The sequence below is a fragment of the Cherax quadricarinatus genome, unplaced genomic scaffold (assembly GCF_038502225.1).
Source record: "Cherax quadricarinatus isolate ZL_2023a unplaced genomic scaffold, ASM3850222v1 Contig684, whole genome shotgun sequence".
Taxonomy (NCBI): domain Eukaryota; kingdom Metazoa; phylum Arthropoda; class Malacostraca; order Decapoda; family Parastacidae; genus Cherax; species Cherax quadricarinatus.
The window spans coordinates 91,186-111,516 of NW_027195710.1; the positions used below are offsets into that span (position 1 = coordinate 91,186).

At 36.9% G+C, this 20,331-nt stretch overlaps 1 protein-coding gene across 1 annotated transcript in view; it reads right to left on the reverse strand.

Annotated features, from left to right (window-relative positions):
* LOC138851464 (cytochrome P450 4c3-like) overlaps positions 1 to 20,331 on the reverse strand; it is a 96,458-nt gene that overhangs the window by 44,516 nt on the left and 31,611 nt on the right. The window contains exons 3-4 of the mRNA XM_070080616.1: positions 9,657 to 9,738; positions 9,275 to 9,378 (exon numbers count right to left, since the gene is read on the reverse strand). Coding sequence (XP_069936717.1) covers positions 9,275 to 9,378; positions 9,657 to 9,738 — 186 coding nt within the window. The remainder of the gene's footprint in view (positions 1 to 9,274; positions 9,379 to 9,656; positions 9,739 to 20,331) is intronic.

The following is a 20,331-nucleotide window of genomic DNA, read 5'->3' on the forward strand; positions in this document are numbered from 1 at the left end:
CCTGAAGTTCCATAACATCTACGTTTGAATCAATTATCCTACCTATCTTTGTGTCATCGGCGAATTTGCTCATATCACTAGTAATTCCCTCATCAAGATCATTGATATATATTATAAACAACAACGGGCCCAAGACTGATCCCTGTGGAACGCCACTTGTTACAGATCCCCACTCGGATTTAACCCCATTTATGGACACTCTCTGCTTCCTGTCAGTGAGCCATGACTCGATCCACGAGAGCACTTTTCCCCCAATGCCATGAGCTGCCACTTTCTTTAACAGTCTATGGTGCGGGACTCTATCAAAAGCCTTACTAAAATCTAAGTAAATAATATCAAATTCTTTATTGTGGTCAACAGCCTCAAAAGCTTTACTGAAGAAAGTTAATAAATTAGTTAGACAAGACCGGCCTCTTGTGAATCCATGCTGAGTATCATTAATCAAGCTATGCTTATCGAGATGGCTTCTTATAATCTCAGCTATAATTGACTCTAGTAATTTGCCTACAATTGAGGTCAGGCTTATTGGGCGGTAATTTGACGGTAACGACTTGTCCCCTGTTTTAAAAATAGGAGTTACATTAGCCATCTTCCACATATCAGACACTACACCTGTTTGAAGAGATAAATTAAAAATATTAGTTAATGGTTCACAGAGTTCCATTTTGCATTCCTTAAGAACCCTTGAAAAAACCTCATCAGGGCCCGGCGACTTATTTTGCTTCAGTCTGTCTATCTGCTTCACAACCATCTCACTAGTGACTGTGATGTTACATAATTTTTCTTCTACCCCACTGTAAATATTAATTACTGGAATATTGTTAGTGTCTTCCTGTGCAAAAACTGAGAGAAAATAATTATTTAAAATCAAGCACATTTCATTCTCTTTGTCAGTAAGGTGCCCATAGTTATTTTTAAGGGGACCTATCTTATCTCTAACTTTTGTTCTATAGACCTGGAAAAAACTTTTTGGGTTAGTTTTAGAATCCCTAGCAACTTTAATTTCATAGTCCCTTTTAGCTTTTCTTATCCCCTTTTTAATGTCCCTCTTAATGTCAATATACTGATTCATAAGATGACCCTCACCTCTTTTGATATGCCTATAAATTCCTTTCTTATGCCCTAGTAGATAATTGAGCCTATTATTCATCCATTTTGGGTCATTTCTATTTGATCTAATTTCTTTATATGGGATAAACGCTCTTTGAGCAGCATGTATAGTGTTCAGAAAACTGTCATATTGATAGCTCTCTTCGTTACCCCAGTCAACAGATGATAAGTGTTCTCTAAGCCCATCGTAATCTGCTAAGCGAAAATCTGGGACTGTTACTGAGTTATCGCTACTATCGTACTTCCATTCAATGCTAAATGTAATTGATTTGTGGTCGCTAGCACCCAGTTCCTCTGAAATTTCTAAATTATTAACAAGGGATTCATTGTTTGCCATAACTAAGTCAAGCAGGTTATTTCCCCTTGTAGGTTCTGTCACAAACTGCTTCAAAAAACAATCCTGAAATACTTCTAAGAAGTTGTATGATTCTAAATTCCCAGTCAAGAAATTCCAATCAACATGACTAAAGTTAAAGTCTCCTAGAATTACTACATTATCGTGCCTTGTGGCCTTAACAATTTCCTCCCATAGTAGTTTCCCTTGGTCCCTATCTAAGTTTGGGGGACGGTATATCACTCCTAAAATCAGTTTTTCAGGCCCCTCTGAAAATTCTATCCAAACAGACTCTGTATGTATTACTTCAGACTTAATACCCGTTTTTATGCAACAGTTCAAGCGATCTCGGACATACAATGCCACCCCACCCCCCCTCCCAATACTTCTATCTTCTTGGAACAATTTATAACCCTGAATATGACATTCCGCAGGCATGTCCCGACTTTTTGAATTAAACCACGTCTCAGTTAAAGCAAATACATCAATGTTACCTACACTAGCAACTAATCTCAACTCGTCCATCTTATTCCTAGCACTACGGCAATTTGCATAATAAACATTGAAAGACTCTCCTTTCTCTTTACCCTTCCTGCTCATTTCTATTTTTCTACTAAACCTATTACTGCCCTTATCACCCAAGGTCCCTGGCTTTTCAATATCTATCTCGTTCTTATTATTACTAGTTCCCCTAGAACTCGTAATATTACTACACTGGGACTTCACTGTTTTCCTGCCAAAACCCATACCACTAACTATTCCTAGTTTAAAGTCCTAACTGCTCCCTCCACTGCAGTTGCCAGTGCTCCCACCCCACACCTAGATAAGTGAACCCCATCCCTAGCATACATGTCATTTCTGCCATAGAAGAGGTCCCAGTTGTCAATGAATGTTACCGCATTTTCCTTACAGTATTTGTCCAGCCAGCAATTGACACCAATTGCCCTGGACAACCATTCATTTCCAACTCCCCTCCTTGGCAAAATACCACATATGAGAGGGTTCCCACCCTTACTTCTAATTATTTCTATTGCTGACCTATACCTGCTAATCAGGTCCTCACTCCTACGTCTGCCAACATCGTTGCCTCCAGCACTGAGACAGATAATAGGATTGCTCCCATTACCTCTCATGATGTCATCCAGACGGCTAACAATATCCTCCATCCCAGTCCCAGGAAAGCAAACTCTCTGTCTCCTACTCCTGTCCTTCAAGCAGAACGCCCTATCCATATACCTAACTTGGCTATCCCCAACAACAACAATATTCTTACCTTCCTTAATGTCTTTCGTCGTGACGTTCCCAGTAGTAGACTCACATTCGTCGGGTAGCACTGAGAATGTATTGGATGTTTCCACAACAGTTTCCACGGCAGTCTCTTTCTTCTTCATCGTTTCTACCTTTCCATTCGTCTTCTTGATCGTCAACTTCTTTCCCTGCTGTCCAACCACTGACCAGTTTCCCTTCTTGACCTGAGGACTCAAAACAGGAGGACTACTCCGAATCTTTTTGTTTTCCTCAGTCAGTTGCCGAATTTCCATATTCGCCAACCTCAATTCTTCCTTAAGCTGTTGGTAAAGTTGCTCGATGGAGGGCATCTTGCTTCAATTCTAGAGAGCGCACAAACAGGTCTTCACAGAGCCAAGTACACGTCAACACTGCGCAAAAGCCAACTCAATCAGGAGCTACTGCGCAGCACGTCCGCACGGCCCAATAGCGATGGAAAGTACCTACAGACACCATGGAAAATACCTACACACACCATGGGAAGTACCTACACACACCATGGAAAGTACCTACACACAACATGGAAAGTACCTACACGCACCATGGGAAGTACCTACTCACACCATGGAAAGTACCTACTCACACCATGGAAAGTACCTACACACAACATGGAAAGTACCTACACACACCATGGGAAGTACTTACACACACCATGGGAAGTACCTACACACACAATGGGAAGTACCTACACACACCATGGGAAGTACCTACTCACACCATGGAAAGTAGCTGCACATACCACGGAAAGCACCTACACACACCATGGGAAGTACCTACTCACACCATGGAAAGTACCTACTCACACCATGGAAAGTACCTACACACAACATGGAAAGTACCTACACACACCATGGGACGTACCTACACACACCATGGGAAGTACCTACACACACCATGGGAAGTACCTACACACTCCATGGGAAGTACCTACTCACACCATGGAAAGTACCTACACATACCATGGAAAGTACCTACACACACCATGGGAAGTACCTACTCACACCATGGAAAGTACCTACTCACACCATGGAAAGTACCTACTCATACCATGGAAAGTACCTACACACACCATGGGAAGTACCTGCACACACCATGGAAAGTACCTACTCACACCATGGAAAGTACCTACACACAACATGAAAAGTACCTACACACACCATGGGAAGTACCTACAAAATTAACAATACCAACACTTGTAAGTAGGATACATGACTAATGAAGTTTTGTATGCGATCAGAAGAGACTTCCTGCAGTTTTAACTCAGAAACAAACATTACAATATAACATTGTGTGTAGTACACCAACAAGTGTAAATAGTCCCATGAATTTTGCTCTACATATACAATAATAAGTCAGTGTTAAATATGTGAAGACAAGTCACTAAGATGTTCTCAAGTGTTAAACAAATATTTTGGAGATAAGAAAAATGTGCTGCTCAGAATATTCCGAAAATATGAAAGTCGAGGAAGTCTTTGAAGCAGGTAACTGTTGGAGCTTAAAGCCATGGTAAGTGAGACTTAAAACTCACAGGCCAGAGCGCTAACCACTGGGCCACCTGGCTTTTATAAGATTCATCCAACAAGGGGTATTTTCATTCACAATAGGGAAGTTACCCTGGGCCACCACTGTGACCACAAATACAGGTTTTTACAGATGAATCCCACACCAGCGTGGCTGTGGAAAACTCTAAACCTCAATCATGACTCACCAAATCGTAATAACACAATTGAAAACAAATAACGGAACTAGTGGAATGTGAACCCATGGCAAATGAATCCTAAAACTCAGAGTCCAGTGAGCTAGAGTTCAACACAGCCACAATGGCGTGGGATTCAGCTTTAAAAACCTACATTTATGGTGTTAGTTTCAGGGGTCACTTGGGCAGGATTCAAGTTCCACCTGTTACCTTATCTGTTTTAATTCATCTTATTACGATTTATTGAATCTTAAAGTTATTTTAATTCATAAATCATAATAAATGACTATTAAACTTCATCATATTCTCTCTTAAATGTCATATAATTGTATAAAATAATGTTATATTAATATTTTTAAAGAAAATTCAATTAAATTTAATTTTGGGAGGCAAATTGGCGCAAACACAAGCCAATATCTTTACCAAAATTATCTGGAATTACAATACATCAACATTTAGGGGTTGAAGCTGATCAGAACAGGCATTATTTAGGTATCACAGGGAAAACAATTTATTTAATAAAACTGACAAATTAAAATTTACTCAGCTCAAAATTATCTTATAATAAATATCACCAAAGTTAAAAGTTTCAACCTGATCAGAGAAGACATTCTCCTGTAATTTATCTGATTCCAGCGATTATAAATTGTTTAGCAGTTTATGTCAAATTTCAAACTTGTACCAACTCATAATAAACTTATGGGTTTTCATCCTCTTAACATAGTGCAGCATCTGAATTGGTAAATTTTAACTTATGCTACCTAAAAACAGCGCGAATCTTGTGTTCAGAAGTGCACATCAATGTTGAACATTTGAAGCCAGTTATAAGAGGCGTTCACCAGTCATGATATGGAGTTCAACGATTCCAGGATCTTTCACTATTTTACAACATTGACAAGTTTACCCATAAACAAAATATAACGAGTATTATCGAGGCCATAATGAACGTCTGTGATTAATATTGAATTTGTTCTGAAGTTAACGACTATTTATTTAACAAGATTTAACTGAAAATTTTACAATTTTACAAATCAAATAGTCAAATTTGCACCTTGAAATTCTGTCACTTCTGTTATCAACACTTTTTTCTGAACTTCAGTATTTATCCCACTGAAAGTTGTTGAAGTTATGTGATCCATTGCAGAATCATGGGAAAGAGCTCATCAACTTTGGTCACAGGTCACCTGAACTTGGTAAGTGTTTCAATAATTTGGCCCAAATTACCGTCCATAAGCAATGCATTATTCTTAAGCCGATCGCATAAGACTTTATTGAATTATGAGCGAAAGAAAAGAAAAAAGTTTGAAGAAATTATGGCAATAAGTATCACCTTCGGGGATACTTAAAATTATTTAATATTGCAGTTTGAAGTTGATTTTTATCTATTATCTAAATATTTAAAGATAAACTAATTATTTACATACTATATATACATCCCACCTTGTAAATAATTTCCATATGGTTCCTTTTTTATTGAAAATGGTGTAAAATACCCACAAGTTGATGATTGAGACACATGTGCAACTGTTGGATAACTTTATTGTTGAAACGTTTCGCCTACCTATATATACCCCGTGTGTTCCTGTATTGTTTGTAACTGTTTATCAAAGCTCCTGGAGAGCGAAACGTTGCTACAACAAAATGTGGAATTAGTTGCACATGTGCCCTTTTAAGTAAGAGAACAATAAAGGTATAACGCGGTATTAGAGATCATCTTGTAAAAGTAATCTGATGTATTTCAGGGATAGAAAAAACCACAATGAGTAGTGGCCAAAATGAGAACACTAGCATTCTGGAGAGACTGCTACTATGTGACAGTACCGGCACATCCTATAGTAAAATTATCGACATCAAGTGACGACCAAATATCAGACTGGAGAACAGAAGCAGTCATTGATATCAAGTAGATAAATATGGTACTAAAAAGACAACCCTGAAGGACACCTTCAGGTTGGACAAAGTCAGGAGTAAATCATATTATTAACCCGGACACAGAAATGTCTCTCAGTCAAGAAATTCTTAAGGTAAAACGGCACGTAGTCTCGACGAACTAATGTGCTTGGGCCAAGATGTTATAAGATCAAGTAGTGTTTTACGTTTTTGCGAGATCAAAAAAAAAAAAAAAGGCAGCAATAACCAAGTGCTTTCTCAACGGAGTAACGGCTCGATAGTGGATTTGCACCTACAAATGCCAAATTGATGAAGAGAAAGACAATCAACCTTCTCCAAATACCACAAATGTTTATTTACCAGACGTTATAACAACTTCCAAACTGCACTAGTAAAAGCAATGGGTTGATAGGCAGATGCATCATGACCCGAAATACCTGGCTTATGAAAGCGTAGAACAATGACAGTTTTCAATGGACGAGGAAGAACCCCTTGCGACCAAATAATAATAAAGAAACCACTGAACGGATGGGGGTTTCAACCCATGGCGAGTGAATCTTAAAACTCTAGGCCAGTGTGTAAGGGGTACTCGGCCAGCAGATTCGTCCATCTAGGTTGTAGCCAACTGGCCAAGTGACTTGCGCACTGGCCTGGCTTATTAAGAGTCAGTCACCCGTTCTGTGGTTTCTTTGCAATCGTGTTATTATGGTTCCGAGATTATAGAGACGTAAGAGAATGACGTGGGCCATTCGATGTAAATGTTGAAACATACAAATAGGAATGTCATCAGTCCCAGCTGCCGACGGTCAGCAAGTGGTAAACGTTGACTCAAGTTCACAAAGCAAAAAAAAAGTTTCATTAAATAATTCTCTATGCTAGAGGTAAAATCGAAAGGTACAAACTCTCTGGAAGTTTTGGAGGAAAGAAACTAGGGGCACAGACGGAGCTCTTGAGATATATGGACAAGTTATATATGTGCAAGTTAAACAAGTTCTGCAGTATGAGAGTATAGGGCCCAATCAATTCGTTTTAAATGTCAACGTGAGCTAAGAAATCAGAAATTAGAATGGGAAGTAAGGAGCATGGGAAATTGATCGCTGACATGTAGATCTGGTGTACTCCAGACCAAGTAAAGTCAAGCGAAGTTGAAGAACAGCTATGCATAAAAGAATTTGAGTATGAGGGTCAAAATGAGTGAGGGAAAAAAGAAAGATACGAAGAGCCGACTGTAAACCACTTGTAATGCAAAAAAGTATGAATAAAAATCTGAAACTATGGTATATCGGAGATCAGAAGAAGTACACTTTCATTATATATCCTATCGGGACAAGGATCTGGTGATCACAATATAACAGCCTAAGATGGAGAGGACAACAGCGGAGCTCTATTTTAGTTCATGTAAACAGACACATAACGAAAAAAAACTTGGAGAGCAACTCCTTAACCTCTCCTCAATTACCCCTAAGTCTTCTAATATTCCACTGTAAGAAAATCATGATATGTGGTTAGAAGTATAACAGTAACAGTAAGATGGAATTGTTTACGGACTAGGAAGGTCTGTAAAGTCGACGTGTAGGAGAAGCGGGAAATTACGGGAACTCTGAGAAGAAAGATGTTATGTAGAATTAAATGTAGAAGGTGTGAATGTGAAGTTCTAGTAGGTGGGTCAGTGTCCATCACCGGTTTTGTCTCCTTAAAAAACACAGAGAAGACTTGCTTCGTTTCAGCTGACAAGGAAAATGGAGGAAGCATGGTGTCAGAGCCAAATGGTGAAGACTTTGTAAAGAATGGAGAGACTTCGGTAGTTGTCAAAGAAAGGGAAGACAAAAAGAGGTTAGCAGTATACTGATGGGAAGAAACTTGAGTGGAAACAGGAGAGGGAGTGACTATACGTGGGGACAGATGAACATTCACAATGGTAACTGATGTGGTATGAGGTAAAGGACTAGAGTAAGAAGCGGGAAAAGTAAAGTGTGGGGCAGAAGGAGTTTTGATCTTCGAAGATGTTTTAGAATTTGGAGATGTGGGAAGACCCTATCTATCAACCCTGTATGGGCATCAGTGCTTCTGCCAGGTTTTACTGGTAATGAGTAGACATTATTATCTGAGGCATCATCCCCTTTTGTTCCATCTCCAGCAGTATCACTGTTTTGTACCTCTGTGAATTGAATAGCGTTGTCTTTACTTGTTTCATCACTACGGCCAATGTCTGCTTTTTTATTTCACTGTCCTCCAGGACAACACTAGCACCCTCAGGAGCACTGTCCTCTCGGACAGCACTGGCTCCCTCAGGAGCACTGTCCTCCAGGACAACACGAGCACCCTCAGGAGCACTGTTCTCCAAGACAACACTACCCTCAGGAGCACTGTCGTCCAAGACAACACTACCCTCTGGAGCACTGTCCTCCAAGACAACACTACCCTCAGGAGCACTGTCGTCCAAGACAACCCTGTCCAAACCATCCATCTTATTTTCCTAGCTGTCATACCATGCTCACAGAAGGATATCCTTGGGAGAAGGATATTTTATAGGTGTTCTTGTCTTTTAATACAGATGTAATTTCCTCATACAGGTGTACCTAGTTTGGGCAGACCCAAAAGCATCTGTCTGAGTTTATATCAAGTGTGGTTATTGGTTTAAAATCCCTGCATATACCATGGGGCCAATGACCATAGAAATTGAAGCAAACCAGGCCTGTTTTCGTCCCTTACCCTTTCTGCAGAGTGAGCGAGTGTATGGAGTCTTCCTCCACTACTTTGTCATCCAGGTCATTCTGCTTCATGACTACCCAGAGGATGAAAATGCATAAAAATATTTACCCCCAGATCCATGCGAATTATTTGTATTTTTAACATAAGGAAATAAACCAAGGTCCTTATCCAGATCTACGATTTTAGTAGCATTTTCATTCTTTACAGTAACTACCACATTCAAACTTTGGCTAAATTAAAATTACCTCTGCTGCCTTGGCGCTGCTTAGTAAACAGTAAGGATTATGGGCCATCCACAACCTGGCAACTTCACCGTACTCGGTCACCTTCAAGGTTCTCTGGAAGAACTCTGAGATAAACAAAGGTAAAAAAAAAAATCATAATTTTTGACTGAAAAGCATTTTTATTGTTTTAAATAATATGGACATGGAAGCAAAGATTCTAGCTATGAAAATATCATATAGAAAGAAATAAGATGCACATTATCATAAGTTGCAACAACTCATTATTAAATACCTAAACTCAGCCAAAAAACGCCACTAAACAAAATCAAAATGGGGAAACCTCAGTATTTATATTCTATTATTCTTTTACTTTGGTATTTATGTATCAGGGAAGGTATCTTACCTGGTGGATCCACATAGAGGTAGAGTGCATTACCCAGTATTGGAAGACCTTTGGGACCCGGGATCTGGTTCAGCAGCCACACCTGACAACCAACAACAAAAATCACAAACTCCGCTGATATTTATAATTTTCTTTTAATGAAGTAAACAGTTAATACATTTTATAGGCTGCAGATTCTCTCACGTTTTAAATTACATAAATTTATTTATTTTAATATTTTTTTAGTTGAATCTCAGGCCTAATTAGGAACCAGCAGGAACCACCACGTCAGAATTTACATACTAGTTATATAAGAACAAAAGAAGAGAGGAGCACTGCAGTAGGATTACTGGAGCATGTCTGGCAAGTTCTGTTTGAGAACTTTCTCTTCACTCATTATACCCAAAAATGCCGAAAAACTTGGATACCAATTTTATGTATAACTTCATTCAGTAAGACAGAGAGTCAGCATATCACATGACCACGTCACTTGGTATGAAGGAGTGAGTTAACCTCATCAGGAGGTATTAACTAACCTTCAATAATCTCGCTACTAGACTGACGTCGACTGTCTTGACTACTACTAAGAATTCTACAACCAAACGTTTTATAGAAATTTCCATTGACTTAAGCGCGAATTATCGTGCTGAAACTGATGTATCATTCAGACATGTTATAGTCTGGAAACAATTCACCAAAGTTTCATTCAACACTTCACGTTCTTACATAATTAGTTACACTTACACATTAGTTTGAAATTGTCGAAATATGTTTTGTAGTCACAATCGAGTACATAACAAAACACAGCACTGCTATTGTGGGATACACAGTTGTGGCAACTCACTCCAGCCTACAGTAAGTTTCTACCCAACACCAGCATTTAGACATTTTATGTACTTGTTCCTTCTTGGCATGAAGGAGAAAGAACAGGTTTAATAATGCTTTTATTCACAGACATAACTATGTAATTATAAGTTGAATAAGGTAATGATTAAACACTTAACTTATAACCAGTTATTAGTACCTTAATGTTAATTCTGTGACATAAATTAATAAAATGACTGGCTAAGCATCATTCTTCTAAATCACACATAGTTGTCAATCAGAGTTTTATTGAAAGATTGAATAATATAAACGTACCCATTGAGAAATTGTTTAGCTTTTATTTTAATGCAGTCTTTACCAAGGCTCCGTTGAAGAAGTATTTTTAAATTAGAATTATGATCTGCTAACACAGTTAAGCAAATATATTAAATAAATGATATGTTGGGTGTCCTTTCCATTAGCAATGCCATCTACAGAAAAATATTCAGGTTTGCAATGCATAATTAATTCAACCCTAACTTAACCAATTTGTACACAACACCCATATATAGGACACATGGAACCTATTACGACATATCAATCCTACTAGGACCATTAACCAGTTTCAGTATCCTATGAGCGGGTTACTTGTGGTCTCTGTCCCAGATTTCCACTTGGCCGACTTCATGGGACTGAGAAATTACCTGGGAGGGCTGAACTGGAATGATCTGACTATGGGTCAGGTAGGTTTTGATGGTTGCTGTTATGACGTTTTTCAGAGCATAGTTCTAGCTTTGGGGATTAGTGTGGAGGATTACAAAGCCATTGCTTGCTTCTGCAGTGTTTTGAAATCTGAGGTTAGAGTGTTGAAGGAGAAGGTCCTACTTCTATTTTCTTTCTAATTCTTGTTCTTGTTTATTTCCTCTTATCTCCATGGGGAAGTGGAACAGAATTCTTCCTCTGTAAGATATGCGTGTCGTAAGAGGCGACTAAAATGCCGGGAGCAAGGGGCTAGTAACCCCTTCTCCTGTATATATTACTAAATATAAAAGGAGAAACTTTAGTTTTTTCTTTTGGGCCACCTTATCTCGGTGGGATATGGCTGGTATGTTGAAAGAAGAAAATATATATATATATATATATATATATATATATATATATATATATATATATATATATATATATATATATATATATATATATATATATATATATATATATATATATATATATATATATATAACTGGTTAATTAGCAAGAACTCATTTAAAATTAAGTCCTTTCTGAAATTTTCTCTTATGCGTTTAAAGATATATTTTTTTCATTAATGTTAATATAAAAGTTTTTAATTTTGCACCAAAAGAATCTTAGAAAACTTACCCAACCTTATTATAAGAAGAACAATTTATATTAACCTAACCCAACTAAATATGTTTTAAATACGTTTACAATAATTTAGTACTAAACAAACACAATCAATATATTTTTTTCGTTAGGTTCAGAATGATTTTGGCGAAATTATTGCATACACAAATTTTCACTTGTCTTGTATGGGAAGATGAGCGTTGCTATTTAAGCCAAGATCGCAAGTTCTGCCTATTCGGCACGACATATATATATATATATATATATATATAGATATATATATATATATATATATATATATATATATATATATATATATATATATATATATATATATATATATATATATATTTATATATATATATAAATAAATATATATATATATATATATATATATATATATATATATATATATATATATATATGATTTTAAACTGAAGGAAGATAGAGGTATGGGTGTGTGTGGGAAACAAGCAGGTTGCAACACTTGGGTTGGAAACAGTAAATGTATAAAAGGCATTCAGCATGAAGTTATAAATAAAGACAATAGATCAGGTCAGCAAACAAAGGGGGACAGCAGAGGGCAGCAAGGGACTAGCTCCCTTAAGGTTTACTATACTAATAGCAGGAGTGTAAGAAATAAGATAGATGAGCTAAGATTAATTGCAAGTGCAGGAAACATAGATATTATTGCTATAACAGAGACCTGGCTTAATCTGAAAGATAGAGAGATGCCCTCTGAATGTCACATACAAGGCTATAAATTATTCCACACTGACAGGGTCAACAGGAAAGGTGGTGGAGTAGCGATGTATGTCAGAGACAATTTAAATTGTTGTGTTAGACAAGATATTAAATTAGAAGCGTCAGCCACTGAATCTGTTTGGTTACAGCTTCTCGAGGGCCGAGAAAAACTAATTTTGGGTGTGATTTACAGGGCCCCAAATCTTGATAGGGAGTGCAGTAAACTTCTATGGGACGAAATTCGTAAGGCATCTACATACGAAAATGTTGTGCTAATGGGAGATTTCAACTATAGACAGATTGACTGGAGCAATTTGACAGGAAATTTAGAGTCAGGTGACTTTCTTGATACGATCCAGGATTGTTTTTTAAAACAGTTTGTGACAGAGCCAACTAGGGGAAATAACCTCCTTGACTTGGTTCTTGCCAGTAGGGAAACACTAATTAATAATCTTGAGGTTAATGATGAGCTTGGGGAAAGTGATCACAAATCACTCAGTTTTAATATATCATGGAATTCCCCTAATAATGGCAATCAAGTCTCCGTCCCTAACTTTCGCTTGGCTGATTTCATAGGACTGAAAAATTACTTAGGTGGGCTGAACTGGAATGACCTGACTAAGGGTCAGGTAGGTGGTGATGGTTGCCGATATGATGCTTTCCAGGGCATAGTTCTAGCTGCTCAGTCAAATTATGTTCCAAATAGGGAAATCAGATCAAACAAAAATGATCCTAAATGGATGAACAATAGATTAAAATATCTGATTGGTCAAAAGAGAGGCATATATAGGCAAATCAAAAGAGGAGAGGGGCAATTGAGAAATCGATATATTCAGTTAAAGAGAGAAATAAAAAAGGGAATTAGAAAAGCAAAAAGAGATTATGAGGTTAAAGTTGCAAGAGAATCGAAGACTAACCCAAAAGGATTCTTTCAGGTATACAGAAGTAAGATCAGGGACAAGATAGGCCCACTCAAAAGTTCCTCGGGTCAGCTCACTGACAGTGATAAGGAAATGTGTAGAATTTTTAACACATACTTCCTCTCAGTTTTTACACAGGAGGATACCAGCGATATTCCAGTAATGATAAATTATGTAGAACAGGACGATAATAAACTGTGCACTATTAGGGTCACAAGTGACATGGTCCTTAGGCAAATAGATAAATTAAAACCTAACAAATCCCCAGGCCCTGATGAACTGTATGCAAGGGTTCTAAAGGAATGTAAAGAGGAGCTTAGCACACCTTTGGCTAATCTTTTCAACATATCACTACAAACTGGCATGGTGCCAGATAAGTGGAAAATGGCAAATGTGATACCTATTTTCAAAACAGGTGACAGGTCCATAGCTTCGAACTATAGACCAATAAGCCTAACCTCCATAGTGGGAAAATTTATGGAATCAATAATTGCCGAGGCAGTTCGTAGCCACCTTGAAAAGCATAAATTAATCAACGAATCTCAGCATGGTTTTACAAAGGGGCGTTCCTGCCTTACGAATTTATTAACTTTTTTCACTAAGGTATTTGAGGAGGTAGATCATGGTAATGAATATGATATTGTGTATATGGACTTCAGTAAGGCTTTTGACAGGGTCCCACATCAGAGACTATTGAGGAAAATTAAAGCACATAGAATAGGAGAAATTTTTTCCTGGATAGAGGCATGGTTGACAAATAGGCAGCAGAGAGTTTGCATAAATGGGGAGAAATCAGAGTGGGGAAGCGTCACGAGCGGTGTTCCACAGGGGTCAGTGTTGGGCCCCCTGCTGTTCACAATCTACATAAACGACATAGATGAGGGCATAAAGAGCGACATCGGCAAGTTTGCCGATGACACCAAAATAGGCCGTCGAATTCATTCTGACGAGGACATTCGAGCACTCCAGGAAGATTTGAATAGACTGATGCAGTGGTCGGAGAAGTGGCAGATGCAGTTTAATATAGACAAATGCAAAGTTCTAAATGTTGGACAGGACAATAACCATGCCACATATAAACTAAATAATGTGGATCTTAATATTACGGATTGCGAAAAAGATTTAGGAGTTCTGGTTAGCAGTAATCTGAAACCAAGACAACAGTGCATAAGTGTTCGCAATAAAGCTAATAGAATCCTTGGCTTCATATCAAGAAGCATAAATAATAGGAGTCCTCAGGTTGTTCTTCAACTCTATACATCCTTGGTTAGGCCTCATTTAGATTATGCTGCACAGTTTTGGTCACCGTATTACAGAATGGATATAAATTCTCTGGAAAATGTACAAAGGAGGATGACAAAGTTGATCCCATGTATCAGAAACCTTCCCTATGAGGATAGACTAAGGGCCCTGAAACTGCACTCTCTAGAAAGACGTAGAATTAGGGGGGATATGATTGAGGTGTATAAATGGAAGACAGGAATAAATAAAGGGGATGTAAATAGTGTGCTGAAAATATCTAGCCTAGACAGGACTCGCAGCAATGGTTTTAAGTTGGAAAAATTCAGATTCAGGAAGAATATAGGAAAGTACTGGTTTGGTAATAGAGTTGTGGATGAGTGGAACAAACTCCCAAATACCGTTATAGAGGCCAGAACGTTGTGTAGCTTTAAAAATAGGTTGGATAAATACATGAGTAGATGTGGGTGGGTGTGAGTTAGACCTGATAGCTTGTGCTACCAGGTCGGTTGCCGTGTTCCTCCCTTAAGTCAATGTGACCTGACCTGACTAGGTTGGGTGCATTGGCTTAAGCCGGTAGGAGACTTGGACCTGCCTCGCATGGGCCAGTAGGCCTTCTGCAGTGTTCCTTCGTTCTTATGTTCTTATGTTCTATATATATATATATATATATATATATATATATATATATATATATATATATATATATATATATATATATATATATATATATATATATATGTCGTGCCGAATAGGCAGAACTTGCGATCTTGGCTTAAATAGCAACGCTCATCTTGCCATATAGGACAAGTGAAAATTTGTGTATGCAATAATTTCGCCAAAATCATTTTGAACCCAACTATAAAAATATATTTCACTGTGTTTGTTTAGTATTAAATTATTGTAAACAAATCTAAAATATATTTAGTTGGGTTAGGCTAAAATAAATTGCTCTTGTTATAATAAGGTTAGGTAAGTTTTCTAAGATTCTTTTGTTGCAAAATTAAAACTTTTTACATTATCATTAATGAAAAAAATATATCTTTAATCGTATAAGAGAAAATTTTCGAAAGGACTTAATTTTAAATGAGTTCTTGCTAATTGACCAGTTTTACATATTCGGCACGACATATATATATATATATATATATATATATATATATATATATATATATATATATATATATATATATATATATATATATATATATATATATATATATATATATATATATATATATATGTGTGTGTGTGTGTGTGTGTATATGTATATATATATATAATGTGCAAGGAATTCGCGAGAGCATGCGAAATATACACAATGTATATATATATATAAATATATATATATGTATATATATATATATATATATATATATATATATATATATATATATATATATATATATATATATATATATATATATATATATATATATATATATATATATATATATATATATATATAAATATATGTCGTGCCGATTATGTAAAACTGGTCAATTAGCAAGAACTCATTTAAAATTAAGTCCTTTCTAAAATTTTCTCTTATACGTTTAAAGATATATTTTTTTCATTAATGTTCATGTAAAAATTTTTAATTTTGCACCAAAAGGAACTTACAAAACTTACCTAACCTTATTATAACAAGCGCAATTTATTTTAGCCTAACCCAACTAAATATATTTTAGATTTGTTTACAATAATTTAATACTAAACAAACACAGTGAAATATATTTTTTCATTAGGTTCAGAATGATTTTGGCGAAATTATTGCATAAACAAATTTTCACTTGTCCTATATGGCAAGATGAGCGTTGCTATTTAAGCCAAGATCGCAAGTTCTGCCTATTCGGCACGACATATATATATATACGTATATACTATATATACTATATAGTTTGGACGAATTGCTATTCCATTCCCTCGTGAGGATAAGTGCCTCCGCACATATCCTCATTATTTTCTCTTCAGTTGAAGTCACACCTAGGAAATTGTCCACATAAAACTGTTAACTCATTGATTCACTCACTGGACTTCTGAAAGTTTGAGACGAGCATTTATAGTCCCCTGAAGTAGACACGGATCAGATGAAGAGCCAAATAGTATACTCCTAACGTGGAAAGTTTTTGTAAGGTAAAGTGGATCACTAGGATTTTCAGGCTACAAGAAACGGGTATAGTCCCGGTCTGCCTCCTGCAAATTCTCTCTTAGGAAAGCATAATTCTTTACCATGAAGTTTAGTCGGTTGTCTCCTAATTTTTCTCTCAACGACGGTTCTGTCATTAAACATTCATTCAGGCTTGATATATCCTTACTACCTTAGCACTGTAATTGAAAACTACTTTCAAGGGAGTCGTTTCAGTTCTTTTTTTTTTTAACTTTGTGGTGCGGTAAGCAGTGACCATTAATTTTAGCCTGATCAGGAGGTACGTACCTCTTCAATGAACTTATTCCTTACTTGTTCACAAATTATTTTATTGTAATCGGTCAATAAATCTTAACTCGTGGAGCTGTGTCTTAATTGTCCAGAAGCCATCCTATAATTTGTAGGCAGTTCCTGATGATTCAGCTTCCACGATACCAATATTGTTGATGTTCATATTTAACAGACTTCAGGTATTCCTTGGTAAAAGAATCATTTGGACTTCCATCATCCACATTTATTCCCATGGTATCCGTCTCCCATAATTAATATACTGGTTCATCATCATCCTCTTTCATTAGTAAGAGAGACACAGTGACCACATTTACTGACTCGCCTAGTGATTCATTACTAGAGCCGGGAAGCCTACCTTACACACAATGGCTTCCTGCTGTTTTTAAGAGTCACGCCACATTTTCTACCAATACCCTTGACGAATGAGGCATAATAATCACTCCGTATTAAAATATTTATTGGCCCTACTGAGTCATTATTCACAGAAGAGGTTGCCAATTCTAACCCATTCTGTCAATTTATTGGACATACCATCAGGTAAATTCACTAAGCCCAGTAGTTGTAGATATTTTCTTTAGCAGTCTATCCACGATGACTAAATTAATACGTTTCCTCTCACTGCCGAGGCCGACATGAATATACACTGTGTCATACAGCTGGAATTTTTTCTCTGATGAAAATCCAGACAGTTTCAAATTTTCGGTATTTCCATTTTGCACAGTCATGCCTTTAAGGCAATTACTTTTTATAAATGTGCGCTGAGATCCTTCGTCAAACAAAGCACTTACATTTTTTGATTGATTCCTTTTGTCCAATACAGGCAAGGCTACTTCAGCAATTCTATGATCATTGCCATTTGGTGCTAATTTTACATTAATAACAGCTGTGCTAGAGTTATCATCATTATCATTATACAATCCCTGGCATATTACAATATGGAGTCTTCCCTTCTGACACCTAATAACAATTATTTAATTTAGCATAGCTATCCTTCACATTATGATTGCCCAAACACCTGATATACCTGTTATGTTCCTCCAATTTATCCACCCTAGCATTCCAGCAAACATATGCATTCCAGTTTCTTGAGGAATGAGTTCCTTAGGAAAAAAGACAATCACGTTTTTTGCCTCATTTACCTATTATTAAGAAGGCTACCCTCATTTAAGTACTTATTCCTCTTAATTTTCCGTGGTGAACCTTTATTCCTGGTTCCTGTCATTTAAGAACATATGAAAGAAGGGACAGTGCAGCAGACCTATTGGCCCATGCAAGGCAGGTCCAAGTCACCTCCCGGCTTAAACCAATGATCCACATAGTCAGTTCAGGTCACATCCACTTAAGAAAGGAGCACGGCTAGTCAGGTCCAACTCACACCCACTCATGTATTTATCCGTCCTATTTTTAAAACTTCACAAGGTCTTAGATTATATGACAGTACTTGCGAGTTTGTTCCACTCATCCAAAACTCTATTACCAAACCAGTACTTTCATATAGCATTCATGAATATGAATTTTTCCTACTTAAAATTATTGCTTAGAGTCCTGTCTTGGATAAATATTTTTTATCACGCAATATACATTCTCTTTAATTAACTCTGTTTTCCATTTATACACCTCAGTCATATCGCCCCTAATTCTACGCCTTTCTAGATAGCGCAGATTCAGGGCCCTCAGTCTATCCTCATAGGGAAGATTTCTAATACATGGGATCAATTTTGTCATCCTTCATGCCACATTTCAACTAAATAATGTAGATCTTAAGATTACTGATTGCAAAAAGGATTTAGGAGTTCTGGTTAGCAGTAATCTAAAACCAAGACAACAGTGCATAAGTGTTCTCAATAAAGCAAACAGAATCCTTGGTTTTATATGAAGGAGGATAAATAACTCTATCCTTAGTTAGGCCTCAGTCTGTCTTCAGAGGGAAGATTTTTAATACATGGGATAAATTTTGTCATCCGCCTTTATACGTTTCCCAGTGCATTTATATCCATTCTGTAATTCGGTGACCAGAACAGTGCAGCATAATCTAGATGAGGCCTAATTATGCATGTAGAGAGCTGAAGAGCAACCTGAGAAGTCCTGTTATTTATGCTCCTTCATATAAAGCCAAGGATTCTGTTCGCTTTATTGAGAACATTTATACACTGTTGTCTTGGTTTCAGATTACTGCTAACTTGAACTCCTAAATCCTTTTAGCAAAAACTAATCTTAAGATCTACATTATTTAGTTGATATGTGGCATGGTTATTTTCTTGTCCAATGTTTATGAACTTTTCATTCATCTATACTAAACTGCGTCTGCCACTTCTCCGACCACTGAATCAGTCTAATCAAATCTTCCTGAAGTGCTCTAATGTCTTCATTAGAATGAATTAGGTGATCTATTTTGGTATCATCAACAAACTTGCTTATATCTCTATTTATTCCTATATCAATGCGTTTATATAAATTGTGAACAACAAAGGGCCCGTCACTAACATCAGTGGAGCATCACTCGTGACGCACCCCCACTGATTTCTCCCCATTGCCGCAAACATTCTGCTGCCTATCTGTCAACCATGCCTCTACCCAGGAAAAACATTCTTCTTTTATTCTGTGTGCCTTAATTTTCCTCAAAAGCCTCTGATGTGGAACTCTAACAAAAGCCTTACTGAAGTCCATATACACAATATCATATTCATTACCATGATCAACCTCCTCAAATACCTTGCTGAAAATTGTTAGTAAATTCATAAGGCAGCAACGCCCCTTTGTAAAACTGCTGAAATTCATTAATCAATTTATGCCTTTCAAGATGGCTACGAATTGCCTCGGCAGTTATTGAATCTATAATTTTTTTTCACTATGGAGGTAAAGCTTATTGGTCCATCATTCAAAGCAAAGGACCTGTCACCTGCTTTGTATATAGGTGTTGCATTTGCCATTTTCCATTTGTCTGGCACTATGCCAATTTGTAGTGATATGTTAAAAAGAATAGCTAAAGGTTTGCTAAGCTCCTCTTTGCATTCTTTTAAAACCCTTGCAAACAGTTCAACAGGGCCTGGGGATTCTCTGTTTGTCTGAGGACCATGTCACAAGTTACCCAAATCGTGCATAGTTTATTATCGTCCAGTTCTTCATATTTATTATTTCTGGAATTTCGCTAATATCGTGCGTAAAAACTGAAAGGAAATAAGAG